The 20,130-nt window shown below is 44.7% G+C and overlaps 1 protein-coding gene across 4 annotated transcripts in view; it reads right to left on the reverse strand.

Moving 5' to 3' along the window:
- The window catches only part of macf1a (microtubule actin crosslinking factor 1a), a 322,097-nt gene that overhangs the window by 84,405 nt on the left and 217,562 nt on the right, over nucleotides 1–20,130 (reverse strand). For all 4 annotated transcript variants that reach the window (XM_074612659.1, XM_074612658.1, XM_074612656.1 and 1 more), the window contains 18 exons: nucleotides 19,455–19,604; nucleotides 19,109–19,342; nucleotides 18,231–18,410; nucleotides 17,967–18,140; nucleotides 17,617–17,784; nucleotides 16,245–16,436; nucleotides 15,984–16,157; nucleotides 15,593–15,716; nucleotides 15,252–15,451; nucleotides 14,817–15,134; nucleotides 13,852–14,018; nucleotides 11,173–11,329; nucleotides 10,909–11,020; nucleotides 9,444–9,506; nucleotides 8,740–8,978; nucleotides 7,133–7,262; nucleotides 3,324–3,523; nucleotides 74–301 (listed from right to left, as the gene is read on the reverse strand). In XM_074612659.1, coding sequence (XP_074468760.1) covers nucleotides 74–301; nucleotides 3,324–3,523; nucleotides 7,133–7,262; nucleotides 8,740–8,978; nucleotides 9,444–9,506; nucleotides 10,909–11,020; nucleotides 11,173–11,329; nucleotides 13,852–14,018; nucleotides 14,817–15,134; nucleotides 15,252–15,451; nucleotides 15,593–15,716; nucleotides 15,984–16,157; nucleotides 16,245–16,436; nucleotides 17,617–17,784; nucleotides 17,967–18,140; nucleotides 18,231–18,410; nucleotides 19,109–19,342; nucleotides 19,455–19,604 — 3,210 coding nt within the window. The remainder of the gene's footprint in view (nucleotides 1–73; nucleotides 302–3,323; nucleotides 3,524–7,132; nucleotides 7,263–8,739; nucleotides 8,979–9,443; nucleotides 9,507–10,908; nucleotides 11,021–11,172; nucleotides 11,330–13,851; nucleotides 14,019–14,816; nucleotides 15,135–15,251; nucleotides 15,452–15,592; nucleotides 15,717–15,983; nucleotides 16,158–16,244; nucleotides 16,437–17,616; nucleotides 17,785–17,966; nucleotides 18,141–18,230; nucleotides 18,411–19,108; nucleotides 19,343–19,454; nucleotides 19,605–20,130) is intronic.

The raw sequence follows: 20,130 nt of genomic DNA on the forward strand, positions 1-20,130 counted from the left end.
GAGGGTTAGAACATTATACCGTCATGGTGGCAGCATAAACATGAAAGCATGCAACCATTGTGACTAGACTCACCTGGTACCGCCCGCTGGTTCCATGGGCCTGGTCGATGTGGTTTGACCTCTGAGTCAAACGGGTTGTGAGGTCCTCCCACTGCTGGGAGATGGAGCCCAGCTCAGACCGCACTTCCGCCAGGTCCTTGGGATCCTGAGCAGAATCACCAGTTTGGGAGAGGATCCCCTCAGCGGACTGGGTCAGCTGGTCAAACTGTGGCCGCCTGGTCTCAAACTCACGCAGCATGAACTTGAAAAAAGAGGATTATAATATTATAATAACAACAACAACAACTATCCTTCTTCAGTCGGAAGCCGTCCGACTGAAGAAGGAGGCCTTCCGGGATATGTTATCTCGGAGGTCTCCGGAGGCAGTTGCAGGGTACCGACGGGCCCGAAGAGCAGCAGCCACTGCCGTGACGGAGGCAAAGCAGCGGGTGTGGGAGGAGTTCGGAGCAGCCATGGAGAAGGACTTTCGGTCGGCACCAAAGTGCTTCTGGAAAACCATCCGGCACCTTAGGAGGGGGAAACGGGGAACCATCCAAGCTGTGTACAGTAAGGATGGGACACTGTTGACCTCAACTGAGGAGGTAATCGGGCGGTGGAAGGAGCACTTTGAGGAACTTCTGAATCCGACCAATACGCCCTCTATGGTAGAGGCAGAGCTGGAAGCTGATGGGGGACCATCATCAATTACCCTGGTGGAAGTCACTGAGGTAGTCAAACAACTCCACAGTGGCAAAGCCCCGGGGGTTGATGAGATACGCCCAGAAATGCTGAAGGCTCTGGGTGGGGAGGGGCTGTCTTGGATGACACGTCTCTTCAACACCGCGTGGAAGTCGGTGACAGTGCCTAAGGAGTGGCAGACCGGGGTGGTGGTTCCCCTTTTCAAAAAGGGGGACCAGAGAGTGTGTGCCAATTACAGGGGTATCACACTGCTCAGCCTCCCTGGTAAAGTCTACTCCAAGGTGCTGGAAAGGAGGGTTCGGCCGATAGTCGAACCTCAGATCGAAGAGGAACAATGCGGATTCCGTCCTGGCCGTGGAACAACGGACCAGCTTTTCACTCTCGCAAGGATCCTGGAGGGGGCCTGGGAGTATGCCCATCCAGTCTACATGTGTTTTGTGGACTTGGAGAAGGCATATGACCGGGTCCCCCGGGAGATACTGTGGGGGGTGCTGCGGGAGTATGGGGTGAGGGGGGCACTTCTCAGGGCCATCCAATCCCTGTACGCCCAAAGCGAGAGCTGTGTTCGGATCCTCGGCAATAAGTCGGACTCGTTTCCGGTGGGGGTTGGCCTCCGCCAGGGCTGCGCTTTGTCACCAATCCTGTTCGTGATATTCATGGACAGGATATCGAGGCGTAGTCGGGTGGAGGAGGGTTTGCAGATCGGTGTGCTGAGGATCTCATCGCTGCTTTTTGCAGATGATGTGGTCCTGTTGGCATCATCGGTCTGCGACCTCCAGCACTCACTGGATCGGTTCGCAGCCGAGTGTGACGCAGTCGGGATGAGAATCAGCACCTCTAAATCTGAGGCCATGGTTCTCAGCAGGAAACCGGTGGTTTGCCTACTCCGGGTAGGGAATGAGTCCTTACCCCAAGTGAAGGAGTTTAAGTATCTCGGGGTCTTGTTCGCGAGTGAGGGGACGATGGAACGTGAGATTGGTCGGAGAATCGGAGCAGCAGGGGCGGTATTGCATTCGCTTTACCGCACCGTTGTGACGAAAAGAGAGCTGAGCCGGAAGGCAAAGCTCTCGATCTACCGTTCAATCTTCGTTCCTACTCTCACCTATGGTCATGAGGGTTGGGTCATGACCGAAAGAACGAGGTCGCGGGTGCAAGCGGCCGAAATGGGTTTCCTCAGGAGGGTGGCTGGCGTCTCCCTTAGAGATAGGGTAAGAAGCTCAGTCATCCGTGAGGGACTCGGAGTAGAGTCCTTGCTCCTTTGCGTCGAAAGGAGCCAGTTGAGGTGGTTCGGGCATCTAGCACGGATGCCTCCTGGGCGCCTCCCTTGGGAGGTGTTCCAGGCACGACCAGCTGGGAGGAGACCACGGGGAAGACCCAGGACTAGATGGAGAGATTATATCTCTACTCTGGCCTGGGAACGCCTCGGGATCCCCCAGTCAGAGCTGGTTAATGTGGCCCGGGAAAGGGAAGTTTGGGGTCCCCTGCTGGAGCTGTTGCCCCCGCGACCCGATCCCGGATAAGCGGTTGAAGATGGATGGATGGAACAACTATTATTACTTTTGATTATTATTATTATTATAATCATTATTGTTATTATTATTATGTGATAATTACATTAGCATTATTCTGTGTTTAAATCAAAGGAAAAGCCTGAAAAAATCCAGGAAACTTTTAATATGAAATTTTGACATCCTGACCTTTTCTATGACTGTGGACTAATGGAATATCTTACATAATATATTTTTAAATTATTCTTATAGATTTGGAATATGAATTGTACTATGCATGTCTGAAGTATGCCACGCCTTACAAATCTTTTAAAATATGCACTTATCTTCATTCTCAGCTTGCCCTCATGACTAAAGTTGATTTAAGTGTTAAAATAAGAGACATATAATCTAATAAATTAACTGAAAGAGTATACAGTATATTGTATTTACATTGCATGATATTATTAACCCCATTTGTACCCAAAGACTATATTTAGTTTGATAAGGAAAAATGCCACAACATTTGTTCTGATTGGTCAAATTAGATCACATGAAAAATCTCACTTATATTAATAGAAAAAGAATTGAAAGATACGGAAAAATGCTAACATCGCATTTATTAAATGTTTTCTATGTGAAATATTTTTTACACACTGCATATGTGTGCATATCTTTGATATTCAATTTGTTATGAGTTCAGAGATACCAAATACTTGACTGTACTTCTTGTAGTTTCTGAGATACAGCCGTTTTCTGATCCTACTATATTACTATATCTAGTATTTGGGCACATGAGACTACTGTTGTTTCCTAAAATATAATGGAGTCTATTGCAAAAACAATAGTCCTTTCACTTGCACAAATACTAGATATTGTAGCCAAACAATTTAGATAATTTTTTTCAGACTTCCACCAAAAGAAACAAGACAAAACACATGACAAACCCCCCCACCAAGCATTTGTGCCTCTCATCAAGCGTTTCTCCTCATGCTTGATTTTCTGTATTGATCACCATATTGTGTGTGTGTGTGTGTGTGTGTGTGTTTGCATTTAGAACTGTATTGTGTCCCTGTGACTGTGTCTCCGATCACATACCTGTGCTTGTTGTTTCTGTGTGTTGAGCATGTTGGGGTCGATGCTCAGCGGTCCCAGCACGCTCATCATCAGCTCCTTCTCCCTCAGCCACGGACCCAGCTGATTGGCCGCCGAGGCGAAGCTGCCCAGCCTATCGGCGCACGTCTCCAGCTCGGTCTGCCTCTGGGTCGCGGTCTGATTGGCCGTCTGCCAGCGGGAGTCTGGGGACATAACCGAGCGAGGCAGGAGTAGGAGATGCAAAAATGTTGATGAGTGCGTATATAATTTATGTTTTAGGAGCAGGTTGTCAGAAAGCATATTCATTATTACATGTTTTTATTGTTTTGCAATGTGAAATATCTGGCCAGAATTTTAAATAAGAAAATGAACGTTATCAACAGAATGTGAAGAGGTTACAGACGTCTATTGCAGAGATATCTACTGAAATGAGCATGCTAACCAGCTAACCCCGGCCCGTCCTGTCTTGTAATACCACTTGTACCTCGAGAGGCGATAGTGAGTCACGGTAGCGTCCAGTCTGTCCTCAGTCCAACATTTGACCACCTCTCAAAGGTTCAGCAGTTTGGTTGAATTTAACGTATTCTTGCCCCGCTGTTGGTAGCTGGCTTTTTGTTGTTTTCTTATAACTGATGACTGTAAGATTTAGATTGTATGGGCTAGGGATGCTAATTTTGAAAAATGTTCTTAACCGATAACCGACCCTCGTTAACCGATTATTAACTGTTAACCGTCAAGATTTGTGCCTCGCATGCAGCGGTGTACCAGCTACAGGAGCACAACAGATATTGGTTGACGGGAGTCTCCAGTTCACCGTCCGGGAGCGTTAACTTAGCAGCTACGATGCTGCGTGTAGTGTCGCGGACATGCAGCCACTTTCCCAGTAAAAGTCTCCACCGCACATTTAGTTTAGTTTAGCAGGTTGTCAGCTGTGTGTCTGCTGGCGTAACTTTAGCGAGTGGCCAACAAACAGTGTGTGTGTTTGTGCTATGTTAGCAGCTCTAGCATTGCCGGAGGCTTCGTGTTCGCCACCGCACACGTAGTCTGAGTAACTTTAGTGAGTTTCCAACAGACCGTGTGTGTGTGTGTTGGTGGTGAGTGTGAGGTTGTTGGTGGCGTTCTAGCTGTGATCGTAGGTGTAGCAGTGTGTGTACAGTTTATTTGTCGATGAATAAATGCTATGAAACTACAACTCCTCCACTCCACTCAAGCGAGCCAGAGACCGGAGCCGACTTCCTGTATCCTGCAACTCCGGCTCCACCTCTTAAGGTGGGCTGTTAAGGTGGACCAGCTTTTCGCCTTAAAGAGACGAGCCGCTCCTCTGAGCCGCTCAGCTTTTGAGTTAATTATTAACATTTCTTTTAACCGTTTTAACCGATAGCGTTAATCGGTTAAAATGCTTAATGTCGGTTAACGGTTAAACGGTAATTATTGACATCCCTAGTATGGACCCAGTAGTAGAGGTGAAATGCTGCCCCCTATTGGTTTGGAGCATGTGGCCAGATCCTACACATTGCATCTTTAAAGTCTTATTACAGCACAGTGTAAAAATGTGGGTCATCATAAATGATATCAGTGATGGTGATGAAACCAAACCTGACTCAATGTGAAGAAAATCTGACAAAACAATTAGACAGTTTTCTTCCTTTGTCTCTCCTCCTACGTCTCTCCCTCCCTCTCTGACTCATGCTCCGGGCATCCTTTAGAGTGTGTGTGTGTGTGTGTGTGTGTGTGTGTGTGTGTGTGTGTGTGTGTGTGTGTGCGTGTGCGTGTGCGTGTGTGTGTATGTACATTCAGTCCACATGGCTTAGAAAAGGCATTATGAAATATCACATATAAAAGGCACTCTTCTTGGATTTCACCTTAGATATCTAATGTCTTGGTTACCTCACAGGAGGCTCTGGTAAAAAAATATCAAGTACGCGAGCGAACAAATAGCTCTGACGGGAACACTTCCCACTCTCTCCCTGGATAATATTCATCTCAGTTCCAGTCATCCTGTGTTGGAAGGTTTGTTTGCAGTGATTTGGAGTGGAGGCTTTCTCGCTAGAAGCCAAAAGTATTTTAAAAAGGTATTAATCCTGTAACATAAGTATGTCCAGGATTTTGTACAGCTTTAACATAACAAAAGAACAATCAACTTCTATTCCAAATATTTCCGTTATCCCTTTAAGCAAGCTCTTGCCAATATGAAAAGAAATGACAGAAACTCACTGACCGCTCTCACAGATCACATTCCTCTAAATGGATGACTGTTTGAGTTCTTTAGGCAGTGTTCTTGCTCTGTATCACTAACTTATAACCGGGACTATTCATTCAACACCACTCCCCTGGCTCCCTGTCCTATCCAATATAACCCCCCCACATATCCGGCGAGTAGCATTTACTCAAAGGATGCTTCAAAAGGTCAAAGACTCTCCCCAACTACCAATTCATACAGACATCTTCAACCCACCCACTGCCCGTCTTCCATTCTAGACGACTGATTTTGGAAGAATACCCCACCAGCCGACTTCACCACCCAATCAGCTTGGGTAAAGGAATGGGAGCCCAAGGATGTGCCAAACAAACATCTGGTGTCAGACCCCACCCAACAGGTCCCTGGCACCAACCTGCCAAGGGTACAGTGGTCAACCCTGAATAGATTCAGGTCCGGACATGGCCCCCCCCTGCTCGGCCAGCCTTCACAAATGAGGCAGCATCCCAAGCCCATTGTGTGCTTGTGGAGAGGTGCAAACAATGGAATATATCCTTGAAGCTTGCCCGCTCCACAGTCTAAAAGGAGGGTTAGTCACCCTCCATACAGCAGACCAGGAGGCAACCGCCTGGCTCGAGGACTTTGCATTTGCTAAATAAATAAATCACTAACTTGTTCATGTTACCTCCACATGACTGCCTCGGGTTCTAACACATTATACTTTCTTCATAATGGTACTCCCACACAGGTTCCTTAAAGGCCCCGACACACCAAGCTAACGGTCGGCCGTCAGGACAGTTTGGGGCCGTCGGTGAGCGTCTCTCGGCCTAGTTTTTGCGGCGTGTTCCGCATCATCGTCTCTAATCTGCTGTTTTTTTTAAGCCGATTCAGCATATTGAAACGGTGACGGAGCCCGTCGGTGAGAGAAATCACTCCGATTGGTAGTTCAGCTTTAACGAATCAGTGCACAAGAAGAGAAACGTAAGTAAAGAAAGCAAGCCGACGAGGAAAGTCGAGAGGAAAAACACAGAAGGCTCTTCTCATTTCTCATCTTCATCTGATCGTTCCAACACACGGATGTTTTCACAGTGACATGAACATCTGGAATGAAGCTAAGTGGTGAGTGAGAGTGGTGTGAAAATGGTCGGCAGACGCCGTCTTGTTTCATGTACGTATCATAACAACGGCTTGTTTATCCGCCGTTTTGAATGACGAATACTGACTATCGCGACCTGCTGGTGTGGAGAGTTATTTCCTCTCACACAGGTTCAGAACGTACGTACTAACTATCCGTCGGCTGTAGTGTTTGCAGCATGTTCAAATGCAACTTGTCGGTAAAGACGAAGGCGGCGTGAGGCGACGCAATAGTCTGCCTTCATCGCCACTAGTTCTTTAATGTCTGTTTGGTGTGACTGGGCCTTTACTTGTAAAGTACAGTATACGTACTGCACAGCATTTCTTTAACCCCTACCATTCACCTGCAGTATAGTATTTCTAGTAGCATCATTCTACTTTTGTCTTTTGGCATCTGCATTATCATGCTTCATCTAGTTTCTGTAAAATGGCTTTCCCATCATCTTGTCGTATGTCCTCATGTATTGTTTTTGTCACCTACCTATCTCTTGCAGCTGCTGTCTCCAGGCGTCTGCCTCAGGAGAATCAGGATTGTCAGCAATCAGCTTCCTCAGCGTGCTCTTCAGCTCCTCCACCTTCCCAGAGTGCTCAGCCAGCTCTGACAGCAGGGCCTTAAGAAGAAAGGGAAAGGGGAAAGGATCATGACAGGAAGACCATGAAGCACGGAACAAAATAGAGCCGCAAGCGGCAAGCTTGCAGCTCAGTTGCCAAAATCAAAGTGGCGAGCAGCAGTGAGTGGGTTTCCAGCTTCACACAGCTGAGCACAGTCACTTCAGCTGGTTTCATTCTGTCTAAAAAAGGAGTGAAACCAGTCACACACTTGTTCCAGCTTTACAATCTACTGTATGCTGCCACACTCAAAGTCCCGCCAGTTATATTTCTTGGTATTTTGGGGATCAACAGCTTAATTAAAAATGTCATTGATTTGAACCATGCACATGTTTGGAACTAGTGGCGCTCCCTATTGAGTGAATTCAAAACAGTCTTATACACATGGTTCAACGTTGTTATAAAACATATCCTGCAAGTTTCGTTATGATTGTACAAACATATATAGCGCCCCCTAGAGTTCAATTTAAATTAAAGCTCCCATATTGTAAACAAATTTAATTTTCATGTCTTTTATATTATAAAACAGGTTTAAGTGCTATATAAATACTGTTAAACTATCAAAACGCTCAATATACGGAGAAACACAAACAGCCCGTGAACAGAAATTGTGTGTTTGAAAGAAGCCGTTAGGATTTCTGCCCATTTGTGATGTCACAAATATACAATACATAGATCATTACACGGTTTTAAACGTAAACATTCTAAATGTGTCCCAGTTTATTCCTGTTGCAGTGTATATCAATAACATCAGCTGACAGGAAGTAAACATGGACCCAAGCTGTTGCCTAGCAACGCAATTCTATTGAAATGCACTAAAACGGAGCATTTGTGGGCACAAAACTGAAAATGGACGTGGCTTAAAGGGGACATATCATGCTCATTTTCAGGTTCATATTTGTATTTTGGGTTTCTACTAGAACATGTTTACATACTTTAATGTTTAAAAAACACATTATTTTTCTCGTACTGTCTGCTTGAATATACCTGTATTCACCCTCTGTCTGAAACGCTCCGTTTTAGTGTATTTCAATTGAATTGCAACAGAATTGCGTTGCTAGGCAACAGCTGATGTCATTAAAATACACTGCAACAGGAAATAAACTGGGACCCATTTAGAATGTTTATGTTTAAAACCGCGTAATGGTCTAAATATTGTAGATTTGTGACATCACAAATGGACAGAAATCCTGACGGCTTGTTTCAAACGCTCAGTTTCTGAATACGGGCTGTGTGTATTTCTCCGTTTATTGAACGTTTCGATACTTTCACAGTATTTATATAGAACTTAAAACTGCTTTATAATATAAAAGCCATGAAAATGTCACTTTTAACAATATGGGACCTTTAAGTTAAAGATGTGTTTTAGGAACAGGCAAAGATTAGAATATATACCAGGTGATTTTACTGCATGGTGTTCAGTGTTCATGCAGGAAAAGGGTCATTAAACAGGCCCAATAGATGGACTCAGTCCTTTACCTTGTTCTCCTGGGCCTGGGCACGTACCGCCTCAGGTTTGGAGGGTGAGGCGGTCTGTCCCTGTTTCAGGCTGTGCTCTCTGTCCGTCAGCCAGCTCTTGAGCTCATCGGTGCCCTGCCTGGCCTTCTGCCTCTGCTCCAGCGAGGCCTTCTGGCGACCGAGACGCTCCTTCAACTCCCCGCCCAGCGTCTCGTATCGACCGTTCACATCAGATACGGCAACCTGGAGCTCTGTCAGGTCTGAGGGGCACAACGAGAGAAAGGGAGAACATTGCGGAGCATTTAGCAAAAATGGAGGAGAAAATAGCAGCAGGGCAGATACGGAAAATAAAAAACAGATAAGTAAAAACAGAAGTTAGAGGTAGGCTAATAAGGAATACAGTTGGGCAGCCCAGATAAAGGGAGGCCTGCAGATCCTGATGTTGAAATAATGTGTTTTTTTTGCCACTAACAGATGTTTTGCGTGGACAGACAGCAGACAGAGACAGGACAGTATAGGACAGTGGAAACAGTAAAACAGAAAACAGTACAGTAATCTCTCAAAGTGAACCATTAACACCAATATATAACTGGAGCACAATTCAAGGAAGTTTATCTTAGAGACTCATTTTCAGGAGGCTATATAAGGAGAGAGAGAGAGAGAGAGAGAGAGAGAGCGAGAGAGAGAGAGAGCGAGAGAGCGAGAGAGAGAGAGAGAGAGCTCACCTTTACAGGTGTGAATGCCATTGACACTGCTGGGACCTGCTGAGCCATTGATTTGAGGAGCACCTGGGAGAGAGACACACACCTGACTGAGACAGTGGCACTACAACACACTCATGCAAGCAATGGTCACGCACAAAACAGGACTGGGGATTTTTTCCCTTAATTCAATTTCTAACACAAACTCTGCAGCACCAGAAGCTCTGCCAACTCACAAATACTTCAGTGCGCACGGAGCTCAGCGGGAGAACCGAACACGTCGCACAAAACCCGCGGAAACAGACGAGAGTAGTGAGAAAGACGTGGAGGAATGATACCCCCGGTCTTTACTCTACATGACACAGACATTTCATGACTGTATCAAAAGGGCAACATTAATTCTTACATCAATTTGTTTAATTTCTAAAATTTCAACATTTGCAAATGTTTTGTTTTCTGAACCAATCCTAACTAGAGACAGGTATTGTTAGCATTTTATTGATACTACTACTCTTTATCTGTTCGGTTCTTTATACATACTCTTATCGGTTCTTTTTAAAGGGACTGTTTGTAAGAATCAGAAATGTCTTGTTAACAGCGACACCTGTGGCCGTTAAGTCAACGAAAGTCAGCGTCCTGTTGCTCGCGCTTGTGCTCGCTCTACATAGACATGAACGAGCATCGCTCAACACAGTGAGGAGACACACGTCAGCTAAAAGCACAATATCACTCTATATTTCAGCTATATCTCAAACAGTGCCTTTAATATATTATTTAAAAAAAGAATAAATTCAGACCAGGATTAGAATGTATTTATTATTTATATTTATATACTCATTAATATCTTACTAGAAACTAATCTAGAATGTCAATAAAATAAGAGACAGATTGAAATGTTGTTTTTCTACATGTTTATATCATGTTCATGCTTGTTGAACAAGTGTATTGATGAAGTATTGTTTTTTTTTACTTTGAAAGGTTTTACTGCATTTACAGTATCGAGTGTAGTTGTCCTAGTTATCTTCACTTCACCTGGTTCCCTTCTCTGTCTCCACCGCCGCCTCTCTGCTCTGCTATTGGCTGACTTTGCGGTGCCCGTTTATTATTGGGTTTAGGTACCCATCCCAAATCCTAACAACCACAAAAATGTATTTGTGCTTCCTCAAAATGTTACTTTTAATTAACGATATGATTAATGATATATATCCATCTGCCTTCCACAAAAACACATGAGCGGTTAGATTTAACTAAGAAATGATGTAGATAAGATTTAGAGACTTCCCCTCCTTTCTGACTCCTGAACCATTTCAAAACCTAACAAGACTGTTTCTCTCAATCATTCATTAAATCATTTCATAAACCCCTTGGTGATATTATTTCCAAGCACTTATATTATCTTTGACTCTCACCTCACATCACTTGCAAAATGAGGGAAATAAGTGATTTAAAGTGAGGGAGAGTTGGAGAATGGTTTTGTCCTTTCTCTTACCAGTTTTGGTCTGAGGAGCGGTGATGTCGATGATGAGGGACTCCAGCTCGGAGCCCGTCTTGTTCAGCTCCTGAACCCTCGATCCCTGGGACTCCCAGTCATTCAACAAGTCCTGAAGGCAACAATGCATTTTGCTGAGTCATTGAGCACCTGACATAGTCGCTGGATTCAAACAATGTGTTCCCTATAAATGTTTTCCTTTTGTTACATTTGATGCAGACTTTTTGATTTGTATTGTGTGTATAAATGATCAGATGTGCACACCTTGAGCTGCTGGACTCTCCTCTGCAGGCCTTCTGTGTTGAGGTTGGCCTCTTTGGACGGCAGCTGGTCCTGCGCCGTCTGAAGCCACCTGAGGAGAGAGCCGGAGAGGCCGCGGAACCCGAGCAGCTGCTGCTCACAGGCCTGGATGGCGGCGAACCTGTGAGAGGAAAACGAAGGGAGGACAGGATGGTGTGAAGAACAGCGAGGGAGGATAGAGAGGATGAGGAGGAGGAGGTGTATGAAGGGGGGAACAAAGATAAGGAGAGGGGGAGAGGAAAAGAGGAGAGGAAATTCAGCTTAAATCACATTTTGATGTTTTCATTTCAAAGTAAAGTAATCATATGATCACTCTTAAGCTATTATATTCTCTGTCAAAGTTAACGCAATAACAACACTAATTCATTTTAATGCCACTAATTTCTTAAACGCATGAATGCAACTATAGACTTTTAGGTTATAGCACGCTCAGTGAAAGCTAGAGTGAAGATACTGGTATCATATGAAACTACAAAAAACCTGAGGAATCCATCGGTACCAATCATGTCATACTAGCTTGTCGGGAAGGAGACGAAATAACGCTCCAAACTTGCGCTAAATTTTGGCGAGGAAAAACTGGCATGGCCATTTTCAAAGGGGTCCCTTGACCTCTGACCTCCAGATCAGTGAATGTAAATGGGTTCTATGGGTACCCACGAGTCTCCCCTTTACAGACATACCCACTTTATGATAATCACATGCAGTTTGGGGCAAGTCATAGTCAAGTCAGCACACTGACACACTGACAGCTGTTGTTGCCTGTTGGGCTGCAGTTTGCCATGTTATGATTGGAGCATATTGTTTTATGCTAAATGCAGTACCTGTGAGGGTTTCTGGACAATATCTGTCATTGTTTTGTGTTGTTAATTGATTTACAATAATAAATATTTACATACATTTGCATAAAGCAGCATATTTGCCCACTCCCATGTTGATAAGAGTATTAAATATTTGACAAATCTCCCTTTAAGACACATTTTGAACAGATAAAAAATGTGTAATTAATTTGTGAATAATCACGATTCAATATTTGAATCAGCACTAATAATGTAAGAATACAAAAGAAACACTATTGAGAAGGAGAATGAAAGGTCCAGACTGGCCAGCGTTATCGCAGCCTTGACCTCCCTCTCTTTGTACGTGATCTGTCTCGAGGCTATGGCTGGAAAAAGTGCTGACTGGCCGTAGACAAAACAGCTCTGAGGAGTCCGTCGTCTGGCGTGGAGCGGTATCATTATCACGCTGCTATTTTCTCCCCCTCGGGATGCGAGGCCGGTAGTCATCCGAGTAGGCCGTTTATAGGACGGACAATGAGCCGTGTCCACCCTGCTTATATTAGCAACCCAGGGCCTGCTCATCAGCTCACACTGATACAGTACACACACAAGCACAGTGTACAGTAACCGACTGCTGTGAAACATCATTCAACGCAGTAAATAATCCCCTTACATCATGTACAGTATGTTCTATGAGTGCAACAAGGTTACTAACAAGCTACTGACACCCATGTTTTAGATTATAGATGTCACATTCTTTATCTCTTCATATCTGATCAGGACATATTGAAATATGTCCATAAAATAGCCTATATTGGTTGTTTTTATGTGACTGGCTCACTACACCCAAGTATAATCCAATAAATCTGCACCAGACTGATGGTATTTATAAATCCCCCCCCCCCTCTGACAGGCTTCAAGTGTGGCTGCTCACTGATACGACGTCAGACAGGGTCGGCATAGCAACTGGTGCTCCGTGAGGGCTACAAATTTAGAAAACTAATTTTTGGAAATGCCAGCAGCGCAAGTCTGTCCTGCAGAGCCTGTATGAGCAGGCCCATCACATTTAATCACATCTTAATGTTTAAGCAGCTTGACTCCTTCTGTCTCTAGAGGTTATCTGGTTTGCTGTCAGTCGAACTGGAATTGACCCTCATATTTTTAGGGATGTCACGAGAACCGATACTTCAGTACCAAGTAGATGCCAAAATTTTAAAAACGTGACGGTACTCTTTTTCTACAATATCGAAGGTACCGTACGATGCCTGTAATGGTCATTGGTAGTGATGTGACAGTGAGGAAAATCACCGGTGTCACCGATTACACCAGACATTTTACAAGAAAAGATGACGGTCAACATGTGTAGAGCGCTGACTCTGATCTTTATCGTCGGGTGGCGATGTGTCTGGTCTCTCCGGTAGCGCTTTTGCTGCGGGGGTCTACCTGGCGCCGCTGCTCCGTGCACACCGGCTGTGACGGCTCCATCCACCTCGCGGCGATTACCTCATCAACGTTATGGTTCCCTTATAGCATTGAGATTAAACGTGAAATATTGCCAAATAGGTGCGCTTGCTTTTCACTTCGACAACAAATCCTCTGCTCCTACTCCTGCTACTCTGAGCTGACGGACCAGATGCATTCACGGTCAGTATGTAGTGTCCGTCGTCTGACTATCGATTGATAACATGCCGCTGATACGCCAAAATGAACAAAATGGATAAATTATTTTTATTTATTACTTAAAGGCTACATGCCTCTGTTTTTTATAATGTTCAAATGTTTTTAATAAAAGAGTGTGTGTTGAATTACATGGGATTTATTGTTGTTGTGAGAAGGCACTTCTCACATGTTCTGTTAACATTTTTACCTTTCATTGACGTTGGCTTCCAGTTGGGTGAACTCATCGGACACTCCTTTGACATTATCCAATACGCTTTGAGTGTTGTTGAAAGCTTTTGATTGGCTGAGCTCGATGCCCAGGTTGCAGAAGGATTTCAGCTGGCCAGCTTCCTGCTCCATCTCGGACCTGACCTCCTGAGGAAAGACACACAAGCAGGACAGAAGTGTTGAACGGGCCGACGGTAGAACTAATCCACTGATGCCTTTAGAGCAGGGGTCAGCAACCTTTAGCCCCTCTCCAGTGGCTCCCTGCGGAGGTTTTAAAGTTTACATTTGTATTTATCATTGTTGTAGGTCGATGGTACGACAGAGTACTAGGACCACATTGAGAAAAAAAAATTAATCTGAGATTTCGAGAATAAAGTCATAATATTACAAGAATAAAGTCATAATATTATAAAGTAGTAATTTTATGTGTTATTTTCTTTTTTTCTCTCGTAATATTATGACTTTATTCCCGTTTTATTACGACTTATTTTTCTTGTAAAGTTATAACTTTATTCTTGTAATATTATGACTTTATTCTCGTAATATTACAACTTTTTTCTCGTAAAGTTCTGACTTTATTCTCGATATATAACCACTTTTTTTCTCTTAAAGTTATGACTTTATTCTCGTAATATTACGACTTTTTTCCCCTCAATGTGGCCCTAATACTCCGTAGTACATTTGCTCTTTGGCCCTCACTGCATTAGACTTATATACTATATACTTATACTATAAACTGTGTTACCTTCATCACAATGCTCAAATGTTTTGCGGGTCCAGACAGATTTTTTATTTATTTTTTGCCTAGAATTGCTCTTTTGATAGTAAAGGTTGCTGACCCCTGGTTTAGAGGCTTTAAGAGGTCTCAGAACCTTGAAATCATAGAACTCAAGTGAGACCGTACTGCAGATGACTTATTCATATATATTTGACACCTCTGCTGACCTCAATGGTTTGCCTATAGTCATCCACGCCGCGGTCCGGCTGGCCCGCCGGGCTCAGAGCCTTCAGGCGGCTCTGGGTGAAGACCCGGAGGTCGGCCCCCTGTCGTTCGTAGCTCTCCAGCCGGGGCAGCAGCCCTCTGAGCTCGGCCTCCCTCTCGGCCTGGCTGGCCTGTGCCGCGGCGTAGCGCTGAGTCAGTTCATCCAGAGCGCCCTGGAGGCCAGAGGCCGTGGAGGCGTCAGAGCTCTGAAGGAGTTTGGAAACAGAGTCTCGCGTTGCTTCCACGCTGCCCTGCCGGGACAGCAGCTCCTGGCGAAGTTTCTTGGAAAAGAAGAGGACAAGTGAAAAATGTAGACTTGCAATGCAATATTTTTTTAGATGTGCAATAAGTCTCTTCACTGAGGAAACTAGCAGAGTTTCCTCTGGGTTTAATCCTACCTGGTTCTGTGTCAGGGCGTCTTGTACAGCCTGTGCGGTGGGCTCGACCGGTCCAGGACTCAGGACCAGTTTGTCCAGCCAGCTCAGCAGACCCTTCAGGCCCTCCTGGACGCTGACCGACTGGGCCACAGCTGTCTGCAGCTGCTCGGCCCGTTCTGACACAGATGCAGAGAGGGAGCTAAACCTCTTCTCTAAGCCATCTGAGAAGGAGGGGGCAAAATAAAAATGTCATTTTTACATCCATCCATTTACATCTGAAAATTCTGAGACAAAACATCGTCATTCAGGAGCAGTGGTCTGTGGATAAGGGTAAAGGCCCCAGATTGGGTGAGTTCTGTTACCTGCAGCACAGAGGATGTCAACAGCTTTGAGGGAAGGAGACTCGTCTGCGCTGACCAGATCTCTTCCTGCTCTCTTCACCTTCTCCAGCTGCACCGAACGCTCAGCCAGCTCGTCCTGCAGCAGCTGAGGACAGATGACACACGTTGAGAGTCAAAATGAAACCATTTCTATAGCTGAGATTTCGAACCGAGACAAGCTTCCCACATACTTTCCATTTTCCACCCTTTTTCCAGACGTCAATTTCTCGAATCAATTAACATTTTTTTGGTCAGAACATGATGTAGAAGCTGTGAAAGATGACTGTCAATGGGCCTAGATAATTTTTCCATACTCTGAAAAAAGCTGGCTTCCTCCTCACCTCGTGTATATGTTAATGTTTGTTATCCTCACCTGCACTTGTCGTAGTGTGTTCTGCAGGTTCTGGGGATCTGTCTCCCCACTGGGCTTGGCTATGCTTTGGTTCTGTTCCTGAGCACTCAGCCAAGAGTGGACGGAGACGACCTCATCCTGGTACTGCTGGTACCTCTCCAACAGGCCGGACAAACGGCCGCCCAACTCTGTTGACTGCACACACCGACGAAGAATTCCAATGTAAATTCAGGACAAAGTGTAAGAACGAATTCATCGAGCACAACTTCTAGTATCGCTCACCTTGGTGTGTAGGGTTGTGTATCTGTGGTTAGCATCCTGCAGCTTGTCAGCTACCAGCTGCTTTGTGCTGTCCAGAGCTGGGTCTGAACCACCGACTTGCTCCAGAGCTCCTTGAACGGAGTCCAGAACCTTCTGACCGGAGATGGAAACAAAGCGAAGGTCCGCCTTGTGGCAAATGACATCCTCAGCAAGCTGGAAACACAGGACACATTTACAAGTCAGCCGTAAATGAATAAAAACTAATTTTTATAAAGAGTGTTAATGGAAATCATGATCATGACCAGCAGGTTTCCAGAATGACTGGGAAAGGATATAAAACACTGCAAATGTGATATCAAGGGACTCTTAACAAGACAATTATCCCGAACTGCTTCGATGGAGTTTCCCAGTGGCTCCCAGACTGTGAGAGTGTAAATCAGCACCATGGATGGATGGAAAGGGAGCATGGAAACTCAGTCTCTTCCATGGATAATTAAAGGGAAAAAAAGCACAGTTGGGCAGTATGTGTTTTTACACTGGGCTCAGATGCAGTGAGTGATATTCACTTCACTTCAAAGCACCTAAAACCAGGCTCAGCCAGTATAGAATCCAACTGTAGAGCCACGGTGATGGCATTTTCACACCTGCAGTTACCCTGGCTTTGGTTTTAAAACCCTCCCTATTGTTGAGGTCTCAGGGTTGGCGAGTACGGTGTAAAGTGCTGCGGCTCACAGTTTTGACAGCAAACACCACGTGTTGTAGAAAGTCACAACTTTCTGTGTAATTGTAATCTTTAACTGTAGATTGTAGGATATTAGTCTCATGTTGTGCAATGAAGGTTTGATAATAATAATTATTATAATAATGAAGGTTATCTATATATAACACTCATCAAAACGAGTGCTCATTACAAAGTGCTTTACAAGGCGGACATAAAAATAATAAAGGATAGAATGCAATGCCAGATTCACACACACACTTCCACATAGATTTACAAACAAATATTAATAAATCTGAATATGGTCTGAAAACTACAAGTAGTCTACAGATCAGATCTAACAGGATGTAACTTTTCCTGTGACTTCCTGTAAATTCTTTGAAGGCTGCTGGAATCAGCTAGTAACTGCAGCTTCTTTTCACCGCCCCCCCCCCGCTGCTGCTGCCTGATCCTGCTACTTTCCAGGCGAGGCGCAGTTCATCTTGAACCGGCCTATTGGTTGTGTAAATTTGGTCTGACATGACTAAACAGCTCCCTCTTGTGGAGAATCTGCAGCCCATTAAGGGGGAATGATAAACAGTTCCATGAGGAGCTGCACATGTAAATATTAAAAAGTGAATTAATAACATAAAACAATGCAGAGAGAAATGTCTATTATGCTATTAACGTGCGTACCTTTCTGTGCTCCTCCAGCCTGCCCTTCAGTCCTTGTGCGTCGGTTTCTCCTTCCCCCAGGGAACGGAGCTCCTGTTCGTTTTGTTCCAGCCAGGCACCTAGACTTCCATGTTCTTGGAGGAACTTTGTCAGCTCATCCTTCAAAGCCTCAGACTTCCTCAGACGGTCCTAGAAGAAACAGTTACGACAGTAGCAGTCAGTTAACTATAAGAAAAGAGTCCCCATCACTAACATATAAAAGGTGAAACCCAGGGACTAACACTGGCACCCCATGGAGGTCCACATATGACAGATCGGGGCCCATTAGGCAGGTCAGGTCTTGCATGTAGATCCATGTATATCTGGAGTACCTGGCAGCTCTGCAGCCTGTCCTGGTGCTGGGCCTGCAGCTGATCCAGGGCGGCCCGGAGACGCTGCTTCTCCTCAGGAGGAACAGTGGAGTCCGGTTTGTCCAGAAGGGAACGGGTCGACTGGGTGATCTGGAGCAGCTGTGCCTGTTGAGACTGGAGCTGCTGAAGCTCCGCCTGGGGGAGAGGTCAAAGGTCAGAGCTAGGTAACGTTGTAACTAAGATGTTTTAAGTTGTAAATGCGCTACACATAGAGTAGAGTCTAACCTGCAGCATCTCTGTGTGTGACATCACAGCGCCCTCTGGCTGTGAGAACGGTGCATCAGTATGATCTGGGGTCGCTCCACTTCCGACTCCTCTCCCGCCTGGTTGGTTACGAGAGGACAACTCATTCAGCAGAGAGTCTATCTGGCCTTGGGTCTCCTGGAGATCCTCCACAGCCTTGGCCTGGAGGCACGGAGAGAAGAAGGGGAGGATGAATACAAAAAGAAGCTAAATTTTTTTTACAATATGTATATCTATACCAGGGGTCAGCAACCTTTACTATCAAAAGAGACATTTCAGGCAAAAAAAAATAAAAAATCTGTCTGGAGCCGCAAAACATTTGATCATTGTGATGAAGGTAACACAGTTTATAGTCTAAGTATATAGAATATAAGTCTAATGCAGTGAGGGCCAAAGAGACAATGTACTACGGTGTATTAGGGTCACACTGAGGGGGAAAAACATCTGAGATTTACAGAATAAAATCATAATATTACGAGAAAAAAGTCATAATATTATGAGATTAAAGTCATAACTTGACGAGAAAAAAAGACATAATATTACGAGAACAAAGTCATAACTTTACGAGAATAAATTAATAACTTCACGAGAAAAAAAGAAAATAACACGTAAAATTACTACTTTATAATATGACTTTATTCTCGTAATATTACAACTTTATTCTCTAAATCTCAGATTATTTTTTTTCCCTCAATGTGGCCCTAACACTCCATTGTACCATAGACATACAACAATGAAAAATAAATTAAAAATGTAAACAAAAAAACAGTTATTCATTTCCATTCCACAGGGAGCCACTGGACAGGAGCTAAAGCGCCACAGGTTGCTGACCCCTGATCTATACCCTCTCATCTACTTACCCTTTGTGTGTTCTGCTGCACAGTGGTGCTGATGGCTGTGTCCAGCTCTGACAGTGACGTGTTTGCTGAATCTTTAAGGGCACTGTACTGCTCCTTCATTTTTGCTAGCGCCCCCTGGAGGTTCGCCTTCTCCTCTGGGCTCAGGCTTCCTCCTCGGTCTGCCAGGAGCTCCTCCACAGAGCGGATGGTCTCAGCTATGCCCTCTTCTTTGGTCTGGAGGTCCTTCTGTGCTTCCTGGAGAGCGAGGGGTGAATCGATTTAGTCAAAGAAGTTTAACATGTTCATATTATTATTATTCGGTGTATGTGGCCTTTAGATTATGGATGTGGAGGTGAAAGTTTCATACCTTTAGTCTTTTCTGCTTCTCTTGCAAGACGTTCACGTCACCTGACTCTGCTCCGCCTTTCTGACTGGCCACTAAGCTGGCAGCTCCGGCCAACCACGTGGTGAGACCTTCTAGTTTCTGAGAGCATTCGGCTTTCTGCTGCTGAACCACCTGAGAGAAATGAACGAGGAGAGAAGGAAGAAAAAAGACCCATAGAGAAGGAACATGTGAGATAAACTGATACAGGCATGAGTCGATCATAAACTACATCACGTACCAGGAACACACCCTTTTTGCATTTTTTGATCTAACCACCAGTTTTTACACTAAATTCTTGTGTAGTGCACACTTTGCCAAGCTTTGAGCAGTTTGTGTCCAGAGTTCACACTAACACACACACACACACACACACACGCAGACAGACACGCATATAGTATCTTCACATCATGTTGGTCAAGCAACAACAAACAATACAGAGAGGAATCAAACAAATAGGTTTATTTTTTCCTCTTCCTCCTCTGTATTCAGGTGAGACAAGAGGAAAAACAGTTAAGCGCTGTAGCCGGCGAGGCTTTTCTAGCCTTTGTTACCGCCGTGACACAAGCGATTTCCCTTCAGTGGCAATCTGGAACAGCAAGGCAAACAGGTTAATAACACACATGTTATGAGACATGCAGAGTAGCAAAACACGCTGGAA

The sequence above is a fragment of the Sebastes fasciatus genome, chromosome 17 (assembly GCF_043250625.1).
Source record: "Sebastes fasciatus isolate fSebFas1 chromosome 17, fSebFas1.pri, whole genome shotgun sequence".
Classification (NCBI taxonomy): domain Eukaryota; kingdom Metazoa; phylum Chordata; class Actinopteri; order Perciformes; family Sebastidae; genus Sebastes; species Sebastes fasciatus.